Below are 24,061 nucleotides of genomic sequence, written 5' to 3'. Positions count from 1 at the left end.
GTTTCTAAGATTTATATAGGGGCAAGGTCAGCCCACGGGACGCGGTGGCGCTGCGGGTTAAACCGCTGAGCTGTCGATCGGAAGGTCGGCGGTTCGAAACCGCGCGGCGGGGTGAGCTCCCGTTGCTCGTCCCAGCTCCTGCTCACCAAGCAGTTCGAAAACATGCAAATGTGAGTAGATCAATAGGTACCGCTTCGGCGGGAAGGTAACGGCGTTCCGAGTCGTCATGCTGGCCACATGACCCGGAAGTGTCCCTAGGGACAACGCCGGCTCCAAGGCTTAGAAACAGAGATGAGCACCGCCCCCTAGAGTCGGATTCAACTGGACTTTACGTCAAGGGAAACCTTTACCTTTACTAAGGTCAGCCCAAATCAGCTCTGATTATTTAATGACGCATTTACACATATTGCCCTTAATAATATATCTAACTGAATTGTTTGAAATGTGAGGGTGGGGATGTACTTTTAAAACACTAGCATATTACATTCAATGGTTTTATTTATGAAATAAGTTAAAATCTACCAAACCTGGCATTATTTTTCACTCAGACTTCTACATCAGTAGAATCCATATGAAGCTCTGACAACATTTAGAGGCTAAGATATGCATTTAAAAAAAAAAGCAGGGGGGGAATGCTTGTTCACAGAACTATAGCTTCATATCCACTTGTAGTAGTAATAGTAGTAGTAGTTTATATAAAAAAGGAGATAAAGATGATCCAAAAAATTATAGACCAATAAGCCTGATTGGAATTGTGGCTAAAATGTATGCAAAGCATCTGCTGAGCAAAATGGAAGAATAGGTTATGGAAAATAATCTCTTAGTGGAGGAACAAGCTGGATTTAGACCAGAGCACTCCACAATGGACAATTGTTTTACTTCATATCATCTTCTATCAAAGCAATTAACAAATGGCAAGAAACTGTTTACCACATTTATAGAACTCAGTGCAGCTTTTGATTTGATAAATAGAAATATTTTGTGGAAGGAATTGGCCAGTTTAAATATGGAACCCAGACTCTTACTCTTGGTTAAGGCCCTTTACTCAAGCACACATCTGAAAGTTCGTACAGGTATAAATGGCTCTCTAACTAAGGGCATACCCACCTTCAATGGCGTCAGACAGGGTTGTATGCTAGCCCCCATGCTTTTTAACTTGCATTTCAATGATTTACCAGGATTCCTGTACAATGCAGATACCCATATGCCAAAGATCCTTGATAAATTTATTAATATCCTGCTATATGCCGATGACATGGTTCTAATGGCACATTCCCAAATAGGCCCGAGAAGACTGTTGCAAAAATTGAATACCTACTGTGCTCTCAATTTTCTAAACCTCAATAAAAGCAAATCCAAAGTGATGGTATTCAGCAGAAAAAGTGTGAAATATACAGTAACTGGCAGATAAATGGGGAGTCTATTGAACAAGTGAACTTTTTCAACTATCTAGGAGTGGTTTTTACCAGCACAGAATTGTGGTTAAATCATTTCAAAAGAAGCTCGGCAAGGGCCGCAGCAAGTGTTAAAAGATTATATAAATTATTTAACTACAATTATCCAGGCACTCTGACCCTTGTGTTGAAAGTGTTTAGGGACAAAATTGTCCTAACAGCCAGGAACCACGCTGAGACAAGAATAGGTCTCTAGTGTTTTATTACTGCTACATGACAGAAAATCCTAACAAACTGAAGAAGCGTGGGAAAAACCCAGACATATAAACCCCAAAGGCTAAGGCGGGCCCGATCTGTGTCTCTCTGAATGGCTACCTAATTCCTCAGTACTACGCATGCGCTTTACAGCCTGGATGGGAGCCCCCTGCTTGCCGTCCTTACTCATGACAAAAATAGTCCCAATGCTGACCTATTGTGAAGAATTGTGGGGTTTAAATAAAGCTACCCCACTTGAACAAATTCAGACCTGCTTTTTAAGATGCATATTGGGAACTGATAAGAATATGTCTGCCCCTGCAGTCAGAGAGGAATTAGGTATTTATTCCTTACATAGCCATTTAATTATTAAAGTTTTCACATACTGGCTGAGGATCCAATCAATGGATTCTGATAGACTGATAGATGGTTGGCTAAGAATAAAATTACTTTTCAACCTGAAAAATATCTAATAATGAGCTTGCCACAATTTTTAAGAAAGGCCTATTCTAGAGCTAGATTTGAGTTGTTGGACTCCATGGACAAATATGGGCGCTTCCACCACTTGCCATATCATGAGAGAACCTGCATATATGGTTCACCAGCCATTGAAAATATTTTTCACATTTTGTTCAATTGCCGATTATATGTACCCATTAGGCTTAAATATTTATCATCCCTATTAGAAAGAACGATACACTGGGATCCAAACCACAGACTGTTTTACTTCCTTCTGGGTTCTAATGTGCATATTGTACGGAGAGCTGCTAAGTTTATAACTAAGGCAGCGGTCATAAGAACCCAATACTTCGAACAAATTGGGATATCCTGTAAGGGAGATTCATACATCGGATTAATGACTCCTTGTATTATCACATATGTATTGTATTACTGTATTTTCTTTTATCTATTTTCTTTTTGGAATTAGACAATGTATTGTATTTTATTTAATTCAATTTTATGTTATTGATTAGGTCCCAGGACTAATAAGTTAATAAACTACTACTACTACTACACTTGTAGATTTTTTAAAAATTCCAACTCCTATATTCCATTGATTATTTTTCCTTTTCCCCCCATTTGTATTTTAAATTTGAAGCCTATTTTCTCTAGTAAGGGTGTATTAATATGGCTTTTGTTTGACCTGTGAGATAATTTGCTTACTTTCTGAAGACAATTTTAGATTTTTAAGAAGCCTCTCATCTCTCCAACAGCTGGTACTTCAGCTTTCCCTAAAATAAGATTTGCTGTCAGCATATGCTGCTCTAAGTAATGATGGGCAAAGAGAAAGAATTCTTTGTGGTTTGCTATCAGTTCCCCATATAAACAATAGATAGTGATGGAGCTGAGGTGGTTTGTCTGTTTCTACTCTGTCTGTGCGTGAGGTCAGGCAATAAGACAACAGTAGCTTGCAGTCAGTGAGAAAGTGCAGAAAGAGTGTGATTCAGATGGTGTAGGACAGCCTGAAGGTCAGGACTGCCATAATGAGTGACAGGCAATTCGAGGAGAGAAACTAACTAGATGCTGTCCAAGGTCCTACTTCATGAATACAGTCTGGTTATCAATGCAGGACCGGGGGGAAATGGCTCCCATTGGAATGCACCACAGTGAATTTCCAGTAGGAAATTCTGTGATCTCTGTGCCATATTATATGAACGATACACTGAGCCAAGAGGGAGTTCTGCACTAGATATATTCAGACTTTGCAAAGAGGGTTTTACAAATTGTTCATTTAGGTGTTTCCTTCTGAGAAATATAATAATAATTTCCAGTGGATATTTGAAGACGCTTTATTCCTATTGTTCTTTTTTTTAATTAAAGCATATGTAGCAGCTTGTTCTTGAATTAACACTGATTTCCTGATTATTCCTGAATTTCTGTCTCTGGATATTATATAGTGTAATGTATATTTTTATCAGTATTTACTATAACACATGCAATGTATAAAATAATACTGCACTATTAACGCTGTTTATTATTAAATCCTTAAAGATGTCTAGGCAAATGTATTTCATTAAAACACAGACCAACAATATATTGAATGATAAATCAAGGAAGAATACTTGCAAACATACTGTATATCTTTGTGTGTATTTGCAAGCCTTCTCACTGGAGCAAGCCAAAATAATAGAGATAACTCTTATATAATTTCCAGTAGTCAATAGATTGTAATTTTGATTAGACTAAGTGCTGGTAACCGGGGTTATGCTTTACATTATATATAAGCTATTTGTTGATGTAGTAATAGTGATAAAAGTCTTTAACTTAAGAACATTGGACTGACTTAGTGATTCAGTGCCATGTGGCTCTTTCCTTTATATCCATTAAAAATGAAGATTTAAGTTAGAGGGCAAACCAGGAAGAAACTTTAACTTTCTTCTTTAGTGTACTTTTCTATTGCCCCTTTACTGGATGTTGTAGGTTTTATCATTGCTCTGTGGTATTTTTTTGTTGAATTCAGGGAAATCAACATGTTTCTAATGAAGGGCATCCATTCAAAATGATGTAGTTCTTTTTACCTTTACAGGATTCTTCTTCTGTTCTTTTTTGTACTAGTGTTTTTCCTCTTTCTTTTGATCAAAGCCTCTTGAGAGGAAAAAGATGCCTATACCACCGAGTAGTACTTTCCTTTCTACTTGTATGTCTCTAAGAGTAGAAGGCATAATCAAAACACTTCAAATGTGATATCTATATATGATTTTCCTTATTTGGCAAAGACTTTCTTTGGGGAGAGAGAGAGGGAGAGAGAGAGAGAATTTGTGTCTTCAGGTCAGTGTTGACAGGTTGACTCCTGGCTACTGCCTGGACAAGTCCCTACAGTTTCCTTGGCAATTTTTTTTGGAAGTGGTTTGCCCTTGCCTCCTCCTTCCTAGGGCTGAGAGAGAGGAACTGGCCCAAGGTCCCCCAGCTGGCTTTGTGCCTAAGGTGGGACTAGAACTCCCAGTCTCCTGGTTTCTAGCTTGGTGCCATAACCTCTAGACCAAACTGGTGCTCTCTCTCTCTCCCTCTCTCTCTCTCTCTCTCTCTCAATCTCTCCACACACACAAACATACAGATCCATTTAGACAGGCCAAACTAGGTTTTCTTTTCATGTTTAACCTATTCCTGTGTATCAACTTTGCTTTTTTCATTCAAGTCACATGAGGGATGAAAATTGTGTGAATTTGAGTGCTGGACTGGATTAAGGTTTCATCGGATCTAGCCAAGTTCTTCCCTAACCTTTCAGTTATGGAAAGGTTCATAGGAGAGGTATGAATGAGAGAATTACTACTCTCAGAAGTTGCATGGCCAGTCTAAATAGTTCAAGGCAGAAAAAATGGCTTTGCTGAAAATAACAAATCAAAATGAAGCCGTCCTAAAAGCCAAGCATGAATAAGCACTGTGTCAATTGCCTTCAGAAAGATGTACCCATGGAGCGCCACGGCGGTACAATTGCAACCAATTGGACAGGAGCTGTTGGGTGAAAACAGATGTGGCTGCGTGCGTTAGGAGCAACCCACCTTTATCTCTTTCACTAACAGCTGCCTGTCTGATGTGATGTGGTTACATAACCCGGCAATGTGGCTGGGCTCACAGCAAGGCAACCATCTGGACATGCATCATAATAGTCACAGGTATCGTAAATCATTTATGCCATGAAACACTTTCAGAGGGGTAATGATATGTGGAAGGGAGAAAAAACCAAAGTATTTATCCTTTCAACTTCACTATTCCAAATTAGGTATTCATTTGAAGGGGGTGTCCAAGAATGGGAGAGGTTATCATGAAATGCACAAAAGCCACGATATGATTATTTCAAAGCCATACTAGAACAAGCTAATGTCAAAAGAAGTAACCCCAAAGAGCACATAATCTCTATTTCCAATTGCAAACAAATGCACATTTTTCCTTGTGTGTCACAATTTGATTTGTTTTTAATTTAAAAAGAAATTATTCTGATATATTTGCTTTAGCAGCATACCTAGCCCTGCAAGGCATTTAAGTACAATTAGAAAAGGGCATGATGGGGGAGATGGAGTTTCTCAAAAGAAATAGTGGCCTTAGGACCCCTGTTCCTAATTATAATTTATAATTAACCTTGTGATTTGCACAAAGAACTTGTCTAAAGAAAATACAGTCTTTGCTATAAGCATCTTTACTGGTAAGCTTTAAAAGCATTTCTTTTCAGCTGATTAGAATTAGAGTACAAAATTGGACAGATTTAGGAGAATTAATTTCTCATTTGCAATATGTCTATATTGTTTTTTTTAAATCCACCATTAAAAACCTATGTTAAAAATGCAGTATCAACTGTAAATATACCTTTTTCTAGCATTACACCTCCTTTCTTTTTTTCTTCTGCATACCCTCATCTGTATAATGTCATATTAATTTATCTGGCCAGATTCAAGCAGTATCAAATGAAAAAAAATCTGTTATTGTTCAAATCGGTCATATTTCTGATTATATAGGTTGACCTAAATTCATAGGGAGATGCATATATTGTTTTTGCTATAGTTTTTGATGTGATTGAACGGAGTTTTACAGACGCTAAAAGTTAAATATTGTTTTCTCTGTTTTTGCTTTTGTTTGTGTTTTCTTTTTCTGATTCTGACTCAGATTATACTCACATATAAATACTTATTTTTCCATATATATATATCTTCTGTCATTTACATGGGTAAAATTCAAATTGCACAAAAGCAGACATTTACGATTCCATATGGAAAACAAATATAAAATTACAGTGATCAAAATATTACATTAAAAGGAAGGACTGGCCAATAATAGAAGTGAGAATGAATCTTTTTTCAGAATGTTGTGCAATAACCTTCCACTACAGCAAGAGAAGGTAGAAGTCATAAGGGAAAAAATCCAAGATCAAAATTCTTCAAATCTGCATTTAATAGTGATCATACAGCTACATTTAGATTATGTGCTCCTGAATGGTAATGATCACATATCCCCATTTTCAAGTATATAATACTGAATGAAATAGCTTTAATTTAAGTTTAAACACCACAGTTAATTGCTGGATATATTGTTTTCCAGCTTCTGGACAGATGAGTATCAAAATTTAGCATAGCTAGTAAAATCTAAAGATGTGCAGCTGGATGATAGTGTTTTAAATTTGACCAAAAAAAATTGGAAGCGTTATTCTTTGTGACATGGATAAAGATTGGGGATCATGAGGAGAGTAAAGATGACAGAACTGGTGCTAACCACTGTAACAAGAACTTGAAAAGCAGCTGACATGACATTTTTCCTATCATGCTGCCGAAGATGTCAACTTTGTGAAGGACAGTGAGAAAACGGTTTGCCGAATATCTGAAAGATAGATTCAAGAGATGTTCTTCATGTCAGATGTAATATAGTCCACAGCTATTTGAGAAAGGAAGTTCTTGCAGTTGTGATGGCTCTTAGTTGGCAGGTCCTTCCAGACATCCAAGTAGCTCGGATCTAGAGTCTGTCTTATGTTTTCCCAGTTTATGATACACAGAAGTTAATATTACCATTGTATAATATTACTGCTTGCACTATTACTACAAGCATACACATTGGGAAATTGTTGGAACAAAAATATAATCCTGACCTTATTTACACTCTGGGGTAATCCCAGTTTCAAAATTGCAGGTAGATTTTGGGATATCTGAGGTACTGCAAAAGGAATTTTGATTGCTCAAAATTGCAAAATTAGTACATTCAACAATCTGGTCCAGATTTGTATAGGCACTAATTCTGAAATATTATGTTGTACATTAGCAGCACCTAAAACAGAAATTATTGTCAGAATTGAATTTGTTGTGGATTATTCTTATTTTTCATATAAGAAAACTTAACTAAAGTTGACATCAGTTATTTGCAAGGCCTTTAAAGTAAAGAGTTGGAATATCCCATAAGAACAAAACAATTGCTAAGGGTCTTAAAAATATTAAACATGTTTTTATTATCTTAAAAAGAGACTAGTTCAACAAAATATTTTCTTTTGTTTACCAGGCGCCTGTTTCAAAAGAACCAATTGTCAATACTGGAAGTTTAAACTTGGCGGGGGGGGGGGGGGGGGGAGAACAATATGATATGGGCTTACTGCTAGTGTATTTTTTAAATTCCTTTTTACAGTTTTTATAATTTTGAGATAAAAGCTGCCTCAGATCTTTGGAGCCAGCAGCATACAAATCCATGAATAAATAAAAAATAAATAAGGGTATGAAGGTATTCTCAAATTCTATAACCAAAGCTTGTAATTTATTGCTACAGTATAGCAAGATTTATGGATTTTTCAAGGATCAAGTAGCAAAAATGATTACTCTTCAGTGTTAGAAAGATGGTTTGATCCCAGAATATTGTTCAAGCATCACATTGTTCCCTCTCTGTTTACTAAGTCTAGATGCATAGTCTCTATGGCCACCCAAGTTAACAAGGTATTTGAGGCAGAAGTAATAAAAGGATCTCCTCTACCACCACCCAACATGTACAGATAAAAGTCAGTAAGAATCCATAGTCAGAACAAATTATCATTCTCCTTACCACATTCTGATGGAGAAGTCTTCAACCAATTAAGAACTTTGTGAGGTTCTGAGGGAGAACAGATGTTTGTATCTCTCTTGCCCATCTTATTCTGCCAGTTTTGAGTCAGCTTTGGAAAGAGATGGCTTTGGAGGCTGTCAGAGCATGGCATAGAGGTTCCATGACCAGATCAAACCCCTCCTTCAACCTTAGAAGGGAAATCTCATTCCTTCTGTGGTCCCCAGAAAACATTACAGGGACCATAGGAATGTGGCCTAAATAACAATAAGCTTCCACAACATAATATTTCAGAATTACTGCCTAAGACGATTGCCTCACTCTTTCTATTGGCATGCACAGTCATGCCAGTCTTTATTCATATTTTTCATCCCGTAGCACTGGTTTTATAAATGTGTAACTGAAGAATTAGAAGCATATTTTAAATATTAAGTGCATATCCCCACAGTGTCTTCTGAAGATTTCCTTTAAATTTTTCGTCTGAAAAAGAAAATCCCAGACTATTTTTGGAAAAGAGTACATAGAATTCCCATTGAAACTTTTTTCTATTAACCCTCAGTGCAATACATATAATAACATCAATATTTTGCAGAGTAGCAGAAAGAATTTTTAACCGGTTAGCACGTAACACTCTGAGCATTTACAGTATTCTCTTAGTAGAATCATCATACTAATTTGTCTGTCCACTATGTACATGATTCATAGTTTGTTGTAAATTAAGGCTTTCAATGTTTATAAAATGTTTGCCTTTGTCCAAAGAGGGAAAATGTAATAAATCATGGCAGAATAATTTCCTTATTAGGATCATCAAATATTAACAGAGGTCACCAAGCTTGATAGGAGTCTTCCGGCTAAAGCGAGTATGGGCAACAATTCCCTTTAGCCTTATACAGCATGGCAATGGTAAGAAAGGGTAAGAGTTGTAGTCCAATGATATTGGGGAGGTCATTATGTGATGCCATAGGATCATAGGGTTGGAAGGTACCTTGGAGTGTAGGAATCCTCAGACTATTCCAGCCAAATGACTGTCCAACATTTACCTGAAAATCTCCAGTGATGGAGGACCCACAGCTTCACTGCTTAATAGCTCTCACTGCCAGGGTTCTTATCCTACCCTCAGGCACTACGACAACCTCTTCCCTTCAAAGGCTGTCTCCCTTTCATGTCTCCCTTTAGCCGTCCCTTCTTTAGGTTAACATACCCAGTTCCTTTAACCGCTCTTCATAGGATTTAATTTCCAAGCTCCTCAACACCTTTGTTGCTCTTCCCTGCACTCTTTCCAGTTCCTCAGCATCCTTCTTGTGTTGGGGGTGACCCAAACTGGACAGAGTACTCCAGGTGCAGTCTAGGCAATACAGCATAGAAATAGAGAAAATATAATTTCAGAAATAGATAAAATGTAGTTTCACAATTAAAATGAGTATTTTTTTTTCTTTCATGAGTCATTTCATGATTGGGACAGGATTGGTTTGTCATATAATGTAATAAGGGACCTATATTACAAGTTTATCATAAGGTAATGCTTGGATTGGATATGATCCTCTTCCTTATGAACTTTTGTTGTACTCTGATTTTTGAGGATGGGTGCCTTTATCCTTTAGACCTGATCCTGATCTGAAAGGATGGTAGACCCCAGTCTTCTGGGTGCAAAGAATTGGATGTCTTCCAGCAGCAATGAATATAGTGCCCCATCTTTCACAATAATTTGTTGCACACTTGCCAGAGGGTGGAATATAAAATCTGATAAGGAGGAGGGGAAAGCTAATAAATCCTCTGCTAATTAGCACCCTCAGCTGCCTGGTCCCTCTTTCTCAAGGATCTACATGCTAGGACAATGGACGTACCTTGAGATACTCATGAGCATTCCAGCTCTTCTCTGTTAATTCGTAATAGAAACAAAGAAAGCATATCCTAAATTGTAATGAAAATTCACTGAATAGTAAAACCAAAGCTAATTACAAGGGTGCAGGGGTTAGAGTGGGGTGGGGGGAACATTAGGATTCTACTGCAGCAGCTAGGATATCCAAAACTAGGAAGGATTATGGCTAAGATACCAACTAAAGCTGGTTTTTAGATATTTTATTTTAAATAAGCACAGGATTGGAGAGAAAAGTGCCAAATGAGAGTCAGTTCAGTTCAGCAGCCCTACTCTGGAGTACAAGCTTTTCATCTGAATTTCAGAAATCTACAAGTTGTTTTGATTAACGCAGTTCTGGTTCCACCTTGCCTGAAAATAAACTCTGCTGAGTTTGTTGAGGTCATTTCCAAAGCAAAGGTCCCCACCTTAGTACGACAAATGGAACAAAGAGCCTTTGTTGTTTGCCACAGCAGACTGGTCCTAGCACTCTCTGAGAACGATGGTAAAATTTGCTCCTGTTGAAGTCAGCAGAAAATAGCAAGCTGGAAACAGAATAGTTCCTGTGTTGGGCTAAGGATGGGCAGAATGCCCTAGTTCCACTCCCTGGCATTTAAAACTCTTCATTTGGGGGTGTTTTGTGGGATGCAGCAAAACAAGCAGCAGTCTGCTGCTCTGGTCCTCAGCACAATTGGAAGCAACTTATCTTGCAATGTGTTCAGAATCTAAGTGTCAGCCATGGCCATCTGTAGCCATTGGTTACCATTTTGTCTTCTTGGAATCAGCAGCTTTCTCTGCAGTAAGCATGTCAAGTTTGCCATAAGTTTTAAATTGATGTCTTGAACTAAGGAAGGAGTAGCATAAAAGAGCAAGTTTTCTAGCCACGTTTTGCTTTCTCTTACATTTATCCTCATGTCAAGACATTTTCAGTAAAACACTTCATAGGTTATTGCTTCAATCAGGGAAAATTCACACATTTCGTTTAATAATGGTGTGAGAACATGAGATGGGCAACTATATCGCCTCCTATTTGGATTCTCCCTCAATGGGCAATTGGCCGACACATTAAGAGACAGCGATCTGTGAGAACTGATCGTGCAATAACTAGTGGTAACAGATTTACACGTTCACGTTATCAAGCAATGGTTGCAATTATCGCATTGATAACATATTGTATACTTACTGGGTTTTATCAGCAAACAATGTGTTTGTATATTTTAGAATAATTAGTCTTGAAAACTAACATCTTTAAAATAAGCAGTGGGTTTGAAAATTAGCACTGAGGCTGTTCTACTATTCCTTTTGAACAATCCAAGTTCCGCACTGGTGTAGCAGAATTCAGTATTTGAAACGAGTCCTTCTATTTGACTCTTGGCGAAGCGATGTTAAACAAGCCATAACTGGAAAGAGTAGGCTGTTGTCTCACTTTCTGATCATAGGAATGTTCACTTATCCAAAACTAAATAAAATTTCTGGAATGTTTAAATAGCACACTGAGTTTTTATATGTAGTACTTTGCCATAAATTTAATCAAAATTAAGCCCAAATGGTTTTGTTATAGTTATGTGCATTCTTCTTAATGATATTAACAGAGGTCTAGAAGCCTAGTGGTTATTGAATGCATGGAAATCTTCCTGGTGTCATCGAGGCATTTATGTACAGGATTACTCACAGCTACTGCAGTCTCAGTCAATTACTTTTAATGGAATCTAACAGTAAGGTTGGATCAGGAAGAAATCAGTTCTTATTTCTGCCCTGCAATTTGCATGAGATCTGCCTTGGAGATCTGCTCTGAAGGCGTGTGAGGAAGACAAGGGGAGAAAGTGCCGTTGCATTTATGCACTAAGCCCCAGGGAATGATTTGAAATGTACTTTCATTATTTATTTATTTCTTTAATCCAAATCTTCATTATTTAAAAAAGTGAAAAGTTCATTTTAAAATGGTGAGCTTACATATCATGCTAATATTTATTTATTCGTATTTCATTTTATGTATTGTAATTTGTGGGGGGGGGGTTGCATCTGTGGGTCATAAATTGACTGTACAGATTGCAACTGAAAGAAAAAAAATCTTGGGAAATTTTGGGTCTTTAAAAGGAACATAAAGCTTCCCAATTAACCCTTGACAGGAGGTTCATTACAAGCTTCATCATCCCTTGCCAAGTCTTTTGTGTAGCCAAACTAGGCTAGTATCAAGGATTTACAAAGCTTAATCCAAACATGGGAGGAGGCCTTTAAGTAAAAACATTTGTTCAGTTTTAAGACGTTATGCTTAAAAAGCAGGTACTTTCAGCTACGCACTGCACATGAGTACACAAAAACTTGTCATATTGGTTGTCAATAGTAGAGAGGAATTCTGCTTGTCATCTGGCACATTGACTCATTTTCTGGTCTGAGTTAGAGCAGGTTGAGGAAGTCAGGAGATTTCACACACACCCACACATGTTGTGGCAGCAGTGAATAGGGATACAAAAGCATGTTTTTTGATACGCTCAGGCCCTTCCTCTTTGTTACACAAACACTGATAAATAATAGAAATGTATAATATTTATTCCAGCAAAGGACTAACTTTGTATGCACAAAATCGATAGATAAACATTATGGAGGAAAAGCACTTGCTTTCAAAGGGTAGACAAGAAAGTCCTACAAGGAAGGAGATTTTATTTTTAAACATCAGGAGAATACCAATCGAAGTGAATATTAGCTCAGGGCTGAACTGTGGAGTCCTTGGTGCTCTCTGAGCCTTGCTGTTTTCTTGCAGACGTTTCATTGCCAGACTAGGCAACATCTTCAGTGCGAAGAGGGCCTTGCTCTCTGTTTATATACCATGGTTTGCTTGTGTTGGTGGAGGTGTTGTTCTCTTCACGAGCCATATCATTTTTTGCCCACTTTGGAAAATAATCACAAAACATCACAATATCACAAAACAAAATATCACAAAACATCAGGAAAATAATCCCCAGTGGTAAAAGCTTTTTAACGGTGAAACAGACTGCCTTGGGAAATGGTGGATTTTCCTATGCTGGAGGTGTTTAAACAGAGGCTATATGGATAGCCAACTGTCAAGGAAGCTATAATGGTGGACTGAGTAGGGGGTTGGAGTAGATGATCTTCAAAGTCCTTGCAAATGGTTGCATACTATTAAAGGCAAAGAATTTTGATCATTCTTTTCAATCTTGAATAAGGGATTTGCAGGGATGGCATTAGGAAATTACGTTCCTGAATATGAGTATCCCATCACTTTACACACTAAACCTGATATTTTGTTCTATGTTAATACATTAGATATTATAAAAGTAGCGTCAAACATCCTTATCCAGAATTATAATCTTTGGTTCTGGCTACTGTTTATCAAACTATCAATTAAGATAAAGCATTTGGATTTAGCTGGCTTGTGCTTACATAGTTTGCAAATAAGTGGAAATCCTCCACTTGTTCAGACAAATATTTAATGAGCTCACCATTAGCAACAGGTATTGCTCATGTTAAAAGAAAATACATGCTGTTTGTAATGATAAAGATACGTTATTATTTGTCCACTTTAACAAGATCTTTGATACTTCTCCAGGGAAAAACAATCATTTCTATTAAAGCCACTGTTCTTCCTATTTTTTATATATCACCTCTCACCTTTAATCTTACTAATTGATGACTTCATGGGGTTTCCAGAGGTTTAGACTGGAATGGGAAGTCAAAAAAACATCTGAGAAGAAAACAATGGCAAACCACTTTAGTACAGCTGTCAAGAAAACTGCACAAGTCAAGTGTGACTCAAGGGTGTTGTTACCTTCATCTAAAATGTTGATTGGGCATGTGCTTGTTTCAGATGCATACAAGCAGCCACTCTCCACCCCCACCTCTTCCAAAAGTTCACTGCCAAGATTGGCACCCTCAAAAGCTGAACCTCAAAAGCTACAATATTCAGTAATTTTAGTTTCACACCTCCTGCCATGAATGATCACAAGTATTTTCTGCTCATGTGTGGGGGTGGTTAAGCTTGTCCTGGTGAAAAATGTTGTTTATAATAAAAATATCTCCAAAATGGTTTGTAAAACCTGATATATGGAGAGGAAGGAATATGGTTTCCATAGAAAGGCAGAGCCATTGCTGACTGTCTTAGCTCATTGGCTTCAATATAAACTTGACTGCTGTAATAAATGCAATCCAGGTGTTTTGATCATCAGGATTATATCGTGTACAGAGGAAATCGAAATAAGGGGATGGATTCTCTACTCAGAGTTTTATGCATGCAGCAAAACCCTGGAGAACTTTGGCCTGAACCACAGATTCCAGCAGCATTTGAATTTCAAATGTTTGGAATTGAAATCATACTATTTATTCACACAATTTTTTCATTAAGAGTATAAAGAATTGCACACTCTGGATTACAGTCCTGGTGATTCATAAAAGTCATGAGATATAATTCAAGTTATTCATAGTGTTTTTTCTTCAGGCCTGATGGAATAGGAACTGTAACAGTAGAAGAAAAAGAGCGGTTTGAAGAAATCAAAGAGAGGCTGCGATTGCTATTGGAAAATCAAATCACACATTTTAGGTAATAACTGCTATTTCATTTTCCAAATATGGAGTCATCTCCCCAAATTTCAACTGTTGGAGTTATCATGACTTGCATAAGCAGTAGCAATGGTTAAAATTAAGAGTTCTAGACAGAAGGCTTGAAGAGAACTACTGCAATTTCAACTTTAAAACTTGCCATTGCTTCGGAGGGATCCAATTAAAGTTAAATTTATCAATGGGTGAAATCCACTGGTATGTGAGTTAAATTCCACTTAGGAAATAGGGCATTCTCTAACTCTCCCAACCTAAAAATCTTCTCTAGAGGGTTGTGTGACCCTCTTGGGCATATCTTGAGAAGAGAGAATGTAGAAGGAAGGGGGAATCTTGTCTCTCTGGATCAGTAGACAAAAGCAGTTCCATCAGAGGAAATGCCCCAAATGTTTTACTAAAATGTTGATCAGACCATCAAAGCCACCATCTTGACTTTTTTTACCATACCCCATGGTTATCCCTGTCTCTCCCTGGTCACTTGTGCAAGTATTTATTAATTAAAAGTCATGATATGGTGATGAGCAAGTTTTGGTTCAGGGGTTTTGGTTTTAAAACCAAAACAGCTTTTTTTTTTATCTAGGGACAATGATGGGGACATAATATAGCCCTTGGCACCATGTTGCCTGATTTATTTATTTTTTTGCTTCCTTTTCCCTATCTCCTTATTACTAGCAATTGTCTGCTCCTTTTCCCCACATTCTCTCTTTGATTCAAGCACGGAGAAGACCATTTTCTCTGAAGCAGTCATGCAGTTGCAGGAATACTAGGTATCCCTGCTCCTCACTCATCTTAAACGTAGCAATGAGCAATGGTGCAAAATCCAGCCTCTGAAAGCAATAATCAAATTGTTACTTTTGAAGAAGTGAAAAGAGACCAGTATAGAATAGGAAAATCAGTATCATTCTCTTGGCTGGCATTCCTTCCCACTACACTTCTATTTTTTAATATTCTACCCACAAACGTAATTTCCAACTTGAAATCCCCAGTTGTCTCAGTTGCCTCCCTGATATAACTCCATATGTCATAGCAAGGGAATGTTTGTGACTACAAAACATAACCTCCCCCACCCCCCAGCTAATTTGGGGAATTAATCAATATTGTTTGTATTTATTGGAATGATAATAGCACTCCATGGTCTCAATAAATAAAATTGTAATTGTATAATTATATTGAAGTAATGCTGGATCTACCCCCAAAAGCTCATTTCATTAGTTCAACCATGATTTCAGTTTATCTGAGACTTACACATCCTCTAGATTCATTGCTATATTCTGGATTTTTCTTAAAGGGCATTAACTTAAATGTTCAACTTCAGTACTGTAGTTCCATTTAAGCCAGTGCTTGCTGCTACAGGAATTCAGAAGAAAATTATCCTCACTTTGAGTAGTCAGGGAAAGCTGCTTGTTTTATCAAATTGATGTGACTATATAAAGTAATATGTGGGAAAAATATATTTAAAACTATGTATTTACTCTAGGTATTGCTTCCCATTTGGCCGACCAGAAGGTGCTTTAAAAGCCACTCTATCGCTCCTGGAACGGGTAAGCATAAGATTGTTGAAAGGTTAGTGCCGTGACCTGGTTTCCGTACTTGGCCATTTTCATCTAGTAGGATTTAAATGGGTTTGGATTATATTGGTTTGGAGATAGGAAGTCAGTTTGCCTTTTCATCCCCTTGACAATGATGATTGGGAGAGGTGTTTCTTCTCCTGTTGTATATGATTTCATTCAACCTACTTTCAGCCTGAGGTATACTATATATTAGTTTACATGGTTGGACTTACTCAGGCTGCTTGGTCTTTTGGTCTTCCCAGCAGTTCATTTGTATCTGAAGTAACTGATATGCCCATTCAATGAAGCTTCATATATACAGATTGAGTTATATTTTAATTATGGCATTGCCATAGGATGTTGAGCTACTTTTCTCCTAAAAATAAAAGCTATCATTGAACTGTGGAAAGTGAAGGCTGCTTTTGTCAGAAATACACTGAGGAGACAACTGTTCCCTTCATCTGCAGCCCACTCTGGAAATCCATTCTAGAGGTTTAGGAGACCCTCTGAAGCTGATCTGGGGAGAGTACAGGTAGTTGCACAAGTAGAGTTTGGCTTGCGCAACATGGATTTCATTCAAATCATCAGCATATGGAAATTACATTTGGAAGTTTGATATTCTAAATTATTGTTGCATATAATTAAAACATTCTATAAATCATACAAAATCAATCTGTATGCTTATCATACAATCTTTGGCAGTTTATCTAATGGAGCTGTGACTTCTTTGTTGGTCTGTATTTAATGCCATATGCAAGGCTGATTTCATAGTCATATAATTCCTTGAAACTGTAAATACCAGATACATTACATTTAAAAACCACACAGTCCTGTAGCATCTTAAAAACTATAATATTTATTGTGGCTTGAGTTTCATCAACTGGTATAATTAGATGATATTGCTATATTATGTTGCAGTAGAAGAACATTCCTCCTTTGGAATTAATTTCCAAATATAGTCAAAAATTGATCTTAGTAAAGGGGGAAGAAAACTGTGACTTTGAGATGCCATGTAGACACTTTATAAACTGTGTGAAGACCTCTTGCACATCCTTAGCCATTTTTTGAGTCCTTCCATGCAGTGTTTCAAAATATAAATAGCAAAACCAGAACTGTGGGCCTCAGTGATCAAGTCCAGAAGTTCCAAAGAGCAATGGATTAGGCAATTGCTGTGTTTGTTCTGGCCAGGAGAGGGAGACAAAGGGCATTGGGAGGGTAGATAAAATATATTTTAAAAATAATAAAAATCAAGATGACATAATAAATCGATGCTTCTTATATCAAGGTTTTGATGAAAGACATAGTTACTCCTGTCCCTCAAGAGGAGGTAAAAGCTGTCATCCGTAAATGCTTAGAACAAGCTGCATTGACTAACTATACTCGGCTCTCAGAATATGCAAAAATTGAAGGTAAGGTAATTTAATTATCAACTTCAATGTTAGTGTCCTCTCAGAGAAGAAGATTTTAAAAGCTGCATTAAAAGAAAGATAATCAGGATATATTATTACCAGATAAGTAGACGTAGTAGATTTTTTTTAAAAAAGAAAGTGAAATGGAGAATAGAATAATCTTGCATAGAGCAGTAATCATGTTTGCTCCCCAAAGTCCAGCATATATTTCTCCCTCCCCCCCAAAAAAGAGTAAAATCAACATATCATTGCTGGAGTCAGTTGGGTTCATCGGACAGTTGAATGAGCAGAAACTCAGAAATGTTTGCATGGTACTCATTTTTTTTAGAAGCTAATTAAAAATGTCTATTTTTTCCTGGATAATGTTTGCCACCTTCCCTTTCTGTGTAGCAGCTCCTGTCAAGTCAGTTGGCCTTGTGCTTGCATCAGATCTCATTCTTGTCACTCTAAATTTGCTGCAGCTGATATTGCTGACCTTTTACATTAGGGAAGAATAACAATTAGTGACCAGAGACACATGTAGCCATCAAAAAGACATTTTAAAACTTGCTTGAAGATACGCTTTTGGCAGGAATCTAATTATACATGCGAATAGATTTTTATGCATTCATCGGTTTTCATTGTTACTTTGTTGTTGCTGAATAGTAATGTAAAACTCTGGTTAAATGTCGTGCTGTAAAATGTGAAACTTGAATCATGCAATATGGATTGTGGTTTCTTGTCCTACATGAGCCATGAAGCTTTACTGTATTCACTTCGAGGAATAACACTAGCCGAATGAATGTCACTATCCAATTTCTTCCTTCTAGTCCTTGCTTGTCAGAAGGACTGGATTATTGTGATAAGTCACATATTTCCAGGGTCTGTACACTGATATACTTCCTCTCTCTTTCAATGTTTTTCCCCCATTGACAATGCAAATTGTGTACCAGTGGTAATGAATTCATTGTTATGCATCCAGTGAGAAACGCTTAAGAATTGGGCACTAAAAGGATGTTTATCAACTCTTGACTCGGTAATGAGCAGTGAAAATAGAGAAGGAACGCAGGTCTCTTGAGTGCTGTGCTATCAAGCAATTTATCAAAGCATTCTACTTCACGGGTTTTAATTGGTGAACTCTGTTACAAATTTCAATGTTTAAATCTGCTTCATGAGGACATGGGAGAACTCCTGTTGAAAAGCTGCTTTGGGCTTATTATTTTCCTCTTGAGTGGACACTGGGCTCCCCAGGTCTCTGTATGACACTCTCTAACTTTGTCGGTAAGCTGTGCTCTCTTCTTTCAGATCTATCTATGCAAAAACAAACTTTATGATCTGTAAGTAAAAATGCATTCATTTCCCAAAACCTAGAACAGTTAGCGTGTACTTTCCTTTTGTGCCTCAATTCTTCCTGATTGTGTTAATTCTCTGCCCTCTTTTTTGGCACTGTGACTTTTTAGGTCTGGGAAACTTTGAAGCAACAAACTTTTTTTTTTAGTTTTTTTCTCTCTCCTTTTTTTTTTTAATCCAGCTGTTGTTTTCAGAGAAGTACTTCATCCCACACTACCTGCTCTCTTCTGCTTCTCCTTTTCCTTGTTCGTGGTTGGTTCAGCCACTTTTCTCTGTTGCCTCTAGAAAAAGTGGTTGCGTCAGTTTCAAAGCATGCTGGGATTGTTAATTCAAACAACCCAACATCCGCAAGTTGCATGCCTCAGGTTTTCTCTCATGAGCATAGTCCACTCATCAGGAGTTGCTTTTTTAATTGTTCTTAACTTTAAATATATATTATATATATTGTGCAATCTGTTTCCTGAGCGGAGTCTACTCATTTGGAAATCAAATGCCTCCTTCAGTCTCAATAGCCAGAGTGCATTAAAATTAAGAGAAGTAACAATGATCAGCAATGCTGTCTGAGGCTATGTTTATGAAGAAATACCTGTGAAAACCTTAGATACTAAAGGCTAAACGCCTTAGTATCTCGGAGCCTCAAATCGACAGAATTCTATTACCTCCTGTTCATGATGTTCTGATCATTATATTCCTACAAAGAATTCAGAACAAACCTTTAGAATCATGGGCACAATCTCTTTTGTGACTCATGAGCATGCTGAATGGTTAATCCAGTAAACACCCAATTTTAAATCTCTTTTTTTTTTTAATTTTAATTTTGATCCTGTGTGTATCCCCGAATACTCTACGGCTACTTTCCTTTAAAGCTAATGTACAGTTTTCCTCTGACCTATGACCTATAACCTCTTTACCTCTGACTTAAGCCTCTTGCATGCCCAAATCCTCTTTTATAGGGAAAAAGAGAGAAATGTATGAGCATCCTGTCTTCTGCTTGGCCTCTCAAGTGATGGATTTAACCATTCGTGAGTACCTTCCTTCCACCTCTCCATGCTGCCTTCGCTCTTTTCCGTTTCCATTTCCTCAGTCCAATCCAGAGCCAAACCAACTCATTTTCCTCGCTTTGAGTCTTTTAGCATTGGCTTGTCTGTTGCTTCTGTCTGTGAAAGTCCCAGTGTGAGAAGTCAAGTCACTTTTTATCAGCCTAAAAACCAGGTTAGAAAAGAATCAGCCGTTTTTGTTTGTGACAAACTCCAATTTGTCTGTGAGTTTTTTCCGTTCTTCTTTCTGTCTGTGACCTGAATGCATTTTTACTTTGCTTATGTGTAACCCCAATTTGTAAACACTTGTCACTGGTACACAATCAAAAGGGAGCCAACACGCCCGGGAGCACCAAGCTAGAGTTCAGCTGCAAAACCTGGGGGGAAAGCCAACCCCTCTTTCCCTGATGTTTTTGGTCTCTAAAGTTTGTAACAACCTCTGCATAAAACCACCAAGAAGCGTCCTCGTTGGACATTAGATCTTTCCCGTCTCTTGTCTGTTATTTCTCAAGCAGAATGCTATTTTAGCTTCTTTCAAGAGCAACCTTTGAACAGAACATATTTTGCCGATCTAATGCGCAGTATGTGTTCGCAGAGCGAAACCACTTCAGCACCCATTTATTTTTCTTTGCACAATAATTAAATCCTTTCTTGGCAAGACTCATGGTATTATGATCCCCATGCTTCTGGGTGGCGGGAGAGATTGGGCAACTTCTTTTCTTTGTGAATGTCATGTATCACACATAACTGGGGGCATTTTTGATCCACTTGCTCATTAATTCTGCATATCTGTTCTTGTTTCTCTCTTTTCTCCTTGTTGCTTTCTCTCTCTTTCATATAGAGAATCAAAAGGATGCAGGTGAACAACTGTATATGCATTATAAATTGCTAGGATTGTTGAGTTTTATATCTATATCTATATCTATATATCTTTGTTTTCCTTTTCAAAGCTCCTTAAGATATGTACTCCGCATAGAGAAACGTTGGAGTTGCAGTAATCCTTAAGGAGTTAATTTGTGCTGTCTTAATTCATGTAACTGGTGATGTTCTTTTCCCCCTAAGTAAAGTTAGTTAAACAGAAATAACAATGCAGTTTTCCTAGGAGTGAGATACAGTCTAACAAAGAAGCTGTTTGTTCACACGCACACACACATGCAAGTACACATACACACACTCATGCACACAAAGCCTCTTACATTTTGGTGCCCCAGACTATTAACAATCTGGCTTTTTGTTCAAACTGTTTGATATATAAACTAATTCTCATTTTTGTTTTTCATACCTTCTGTTTTTGGCCCATTTGGGTAGAATGGTTTTCTTGTTAATGTGTAACTAACAACACAGAGAGAAGTCATGTTTGTCGTAATTTTTTTTTTGTTTGTAATGTGGTGATGTAATAAAGCAAGGAAGCAGTTCAGATAAAAACCTTTAATGCTCTCCAAATTTCTAAGACCTTTTTCATGACTTCTGCATATAAGAAATACTCATCTGAAATGTCTTAAAATCTTAACTGTTGATTTTAGCTTTTCCTCTTAGCCTTTTCTTCATGTTTTCTGACCAGAGATCATCTCAGCTTTGAACTGTTTTGGAAGGAATAACTTTTTGAAAGAAAAAATAAACAGAATTTTGTGGCCAATTTTTCTGCAGGTCATATTTGAGAGAAATAGCTGCAAATTGTTTAGTATGAATTTTATTTTTAATTTCACAGGCATGCCCTGACACCACAACAACCAATATTGTACAAGTAGCATGGTGTAACTGAAATGAATAGTAATATACCCCATTCAACTGAGCAATGACTTATCCCCCTCAAAAGGCTGTAACAAATAAAAGCACCCTGACTTGCCATTCCCATAAGCAATCACATTTTAAGCAAGTCTCCACAGCTATGTGCAATTTATACTGCTAACATGTGTCAGAGAAGGAAAGTGCTAGATGTTCTGCCGTCATCCATGTCTAGATATAGACAGTGCGCATGATTAGTGGTGACCCCCACAGGATCAGACATCCTGACCTGTAAAAATGCCTCCATCTGATTAAATGATGGGTGGATTGGCACTGGACATGGATGTACATCTGCAAAAATAAAGAGGCAATTATGAGGAAATAGCCTTCACAGGCATACCTCACAAAAAGACCAAGATAATGGAGCTATAGCTGTGAATCATAAATACGTCAATAAACCTGACTATCCAGGTCACTAGACTATCTTTATTTCTGAAAATTCACTGGTTATGTCTGGAATGGTTAATATCAACATTGCCTATGAGAATCATCCATCTCTAGAGTTTCAGTGTCCACAGTAATATACGGAAGCTACTTCTACGGATTACTCATCTTCAAGCCATATTAATATAGCGTTATTTATTTGTCCTTGCATTTAGCTTAGAGGGGTGTCTGCAAGGTATGGTCAAAAAAGTCGTGACAGAAATAAAGGCACAGTGTGGAGTCTTAATCACTCCACTGCAGCCACAATCTTGACTTTTTTGACCATGCCCTGCAGATATCCCTGTTAACTTAATTTGTAGTCCAGAGGCCTCAGCACTGAAAACCTTAAGGAAGTTAAAGAATTGGACCTAACATTAGGGAAGTTTGTATGGATTTCTAAAACTATATCCTGCATGCGTTTGTTTCCAAACCTCTAGTCTGTGGATATCATACAATGTAATGGGGAAGATTTCCATATAATGTGGAATTTTAGAGAACATTGTTTATTTGGAAAATTTTCATTTTAGCCACCTTTAGGGCAGTTCTCATAAAATATTTCATACCACTATCTGAACAATTTAGTGACTAGAATTCCCTAGTAATTTGAATGTTGATTATATTTATTCTGCAAAGAAATGCAAGGTATCTTGTTGAAGTACAGCAGATTTTGAGAGTGTTCTTCTGGACTGGTCAGAATTTGTTATGAGTGATTTTAGAGTGGTTTATACTGGATTAGAATTTGTATTATAGAATACTCTTTGTATATGTGAATGTGGGTGCACATGTATTTCTAATTTTGCCATGGTAAAATTGTATGGAATTGTGTGTGTGTGCGTGTGTGCATAAGTATGGAAATGTGTTTGTGTGCGTGTGTGCACAAACACATGCACACACCCACACACATTGTTTGGAGAAGTAAGGAGGCATTGATTAGTTGCAAATAACCACCTGCATGCTAGAATGGAATAAACCAGGATGCAGCCAAAATCTATAATGTAACAGATCTCCACCGACTTGACCCAGGGCCATTTATGAATGGAGATATAGCTACTCTCATTTCTCCATCATTTGTCCTGTTCTACAGTCAGGAGAAAGGTACCACTGTGTTGTGTTATATAAACCATCGTCACTTCTCCTGTAATAAAATGGAAGCCCCTGTGTAAGCCATATCTGCATTACTGTAATTTACAATATAAAAGATAAGCAGAGGCCAAGTTATAGGCAGAACCATGTCAAGGGCAGTGCCAAATTCACTGATGCTATGACAAACTCCTTCAGAAGAGCCACCACCCCTGGCTTTTTTCAGTTGTACTTTGTCTCAGACAGTATTTTTCTTTCCTTCGGTAGAGATACTTGATTTGCTATCCCTGGCTAATGGTAGGCAAGGATAAATCATCTCCATTCATCTCATTGCCATTACCTTGAATTCACAACTTACTGCTTCAGGGCAACCCGTACGGAGAGTACAAAGCTCCTGCACTATCGAAGTGGGCTCTTCTTACTTAACTCATGTGGAAATCCACATCCCAAAATACAAACAACTCAGCTACTGAAGAGAAAGAAAAGAGACTCTGCACAGTCACCAGGGGAAAATCTCTAGTAAAGGACAGTAATGAATAATGCTTGGAAAGGGAAATCAGCTTTCCAGAGGTGTTGTAATTTCCTAAATGTCCTCATGTGTCCTGAATACTTAGGATGTTAGTAGCTTATCAGTAATTCTTTGGGGTAAATATATGGATGGCCGAATAATCACTTGGACAGAGATTTATGCACAGCAACCATGACTTCTACGATCATGGGGGACATGTTTTAAAACTCCCAGTAGACATCACAGCAATTTGTTTGACAGTTCCTCTGTGGAGTTGCCTGTTCGCATACACCTCTGCAGAAGCACTACCCATTCCTCCTGTACGCTAGCCAGCCACCCAGCCAGCCCTGTGCTTTCTGAAGC

At 37.6% G+C, this 24,061-nt stretch overlaps 1 protein-coding gene across 4 annotated transcripts in view; it reads left to right on the top strand.

Moving 5' to 3' along the window:
• Positions 1–24,061, top strand: part of CADPS (calcium dependent secretion activator) — a 393,346-nt gene that overhangs the window by 239,968 nt on the left and 129,317 nt on the right. For 2 of the 4 annotated variants that reach the window (XM_063291525.1, XM_063291523.1), the window contains exons 14-17: positions 14,462–14,563; positions 16,055–16,118; positions 17,413–17,536; positions 20,744–20,761. In XM_063291525.1, coding sequence (XP_063147595.1) covers positions 14,462–14,563; positions 16,055–16,118; positions 17,413–17,536; positions 20,744–20,761 — 308 coding nt within the window. The remainder of the gene's footprint in view (positions 1–14,461; positions 14,564–16,054; positions 16,119–17,412; positions 17,537–20,743; positions 20,762–24,061) is intronic. The other 2 variants (XM_063291524.1, XM_063291526.1) reach the window with 1 other exon arrangement.

The sequence above is a fragment of the Candoia aspera genome, chromosome 2, assembly GCF_035149785.1.
Source record: "Candoia aspera isolate rCanAsp1 chromosome 2, rCanAsp1.hap2, whole genome shotgun sequence".
Classification (NCBI taxonomy): domain Eukaryota; kingdom Metazoa; phylum Chordata; class Lepidosauria; order Squamata; family Boidae; genus Candoia; species Candoia aspera.
Note: the sequence above shows the minus strand (reverse complement) of the source record. Positions and strands in the feature narration are given on the sequence as shown.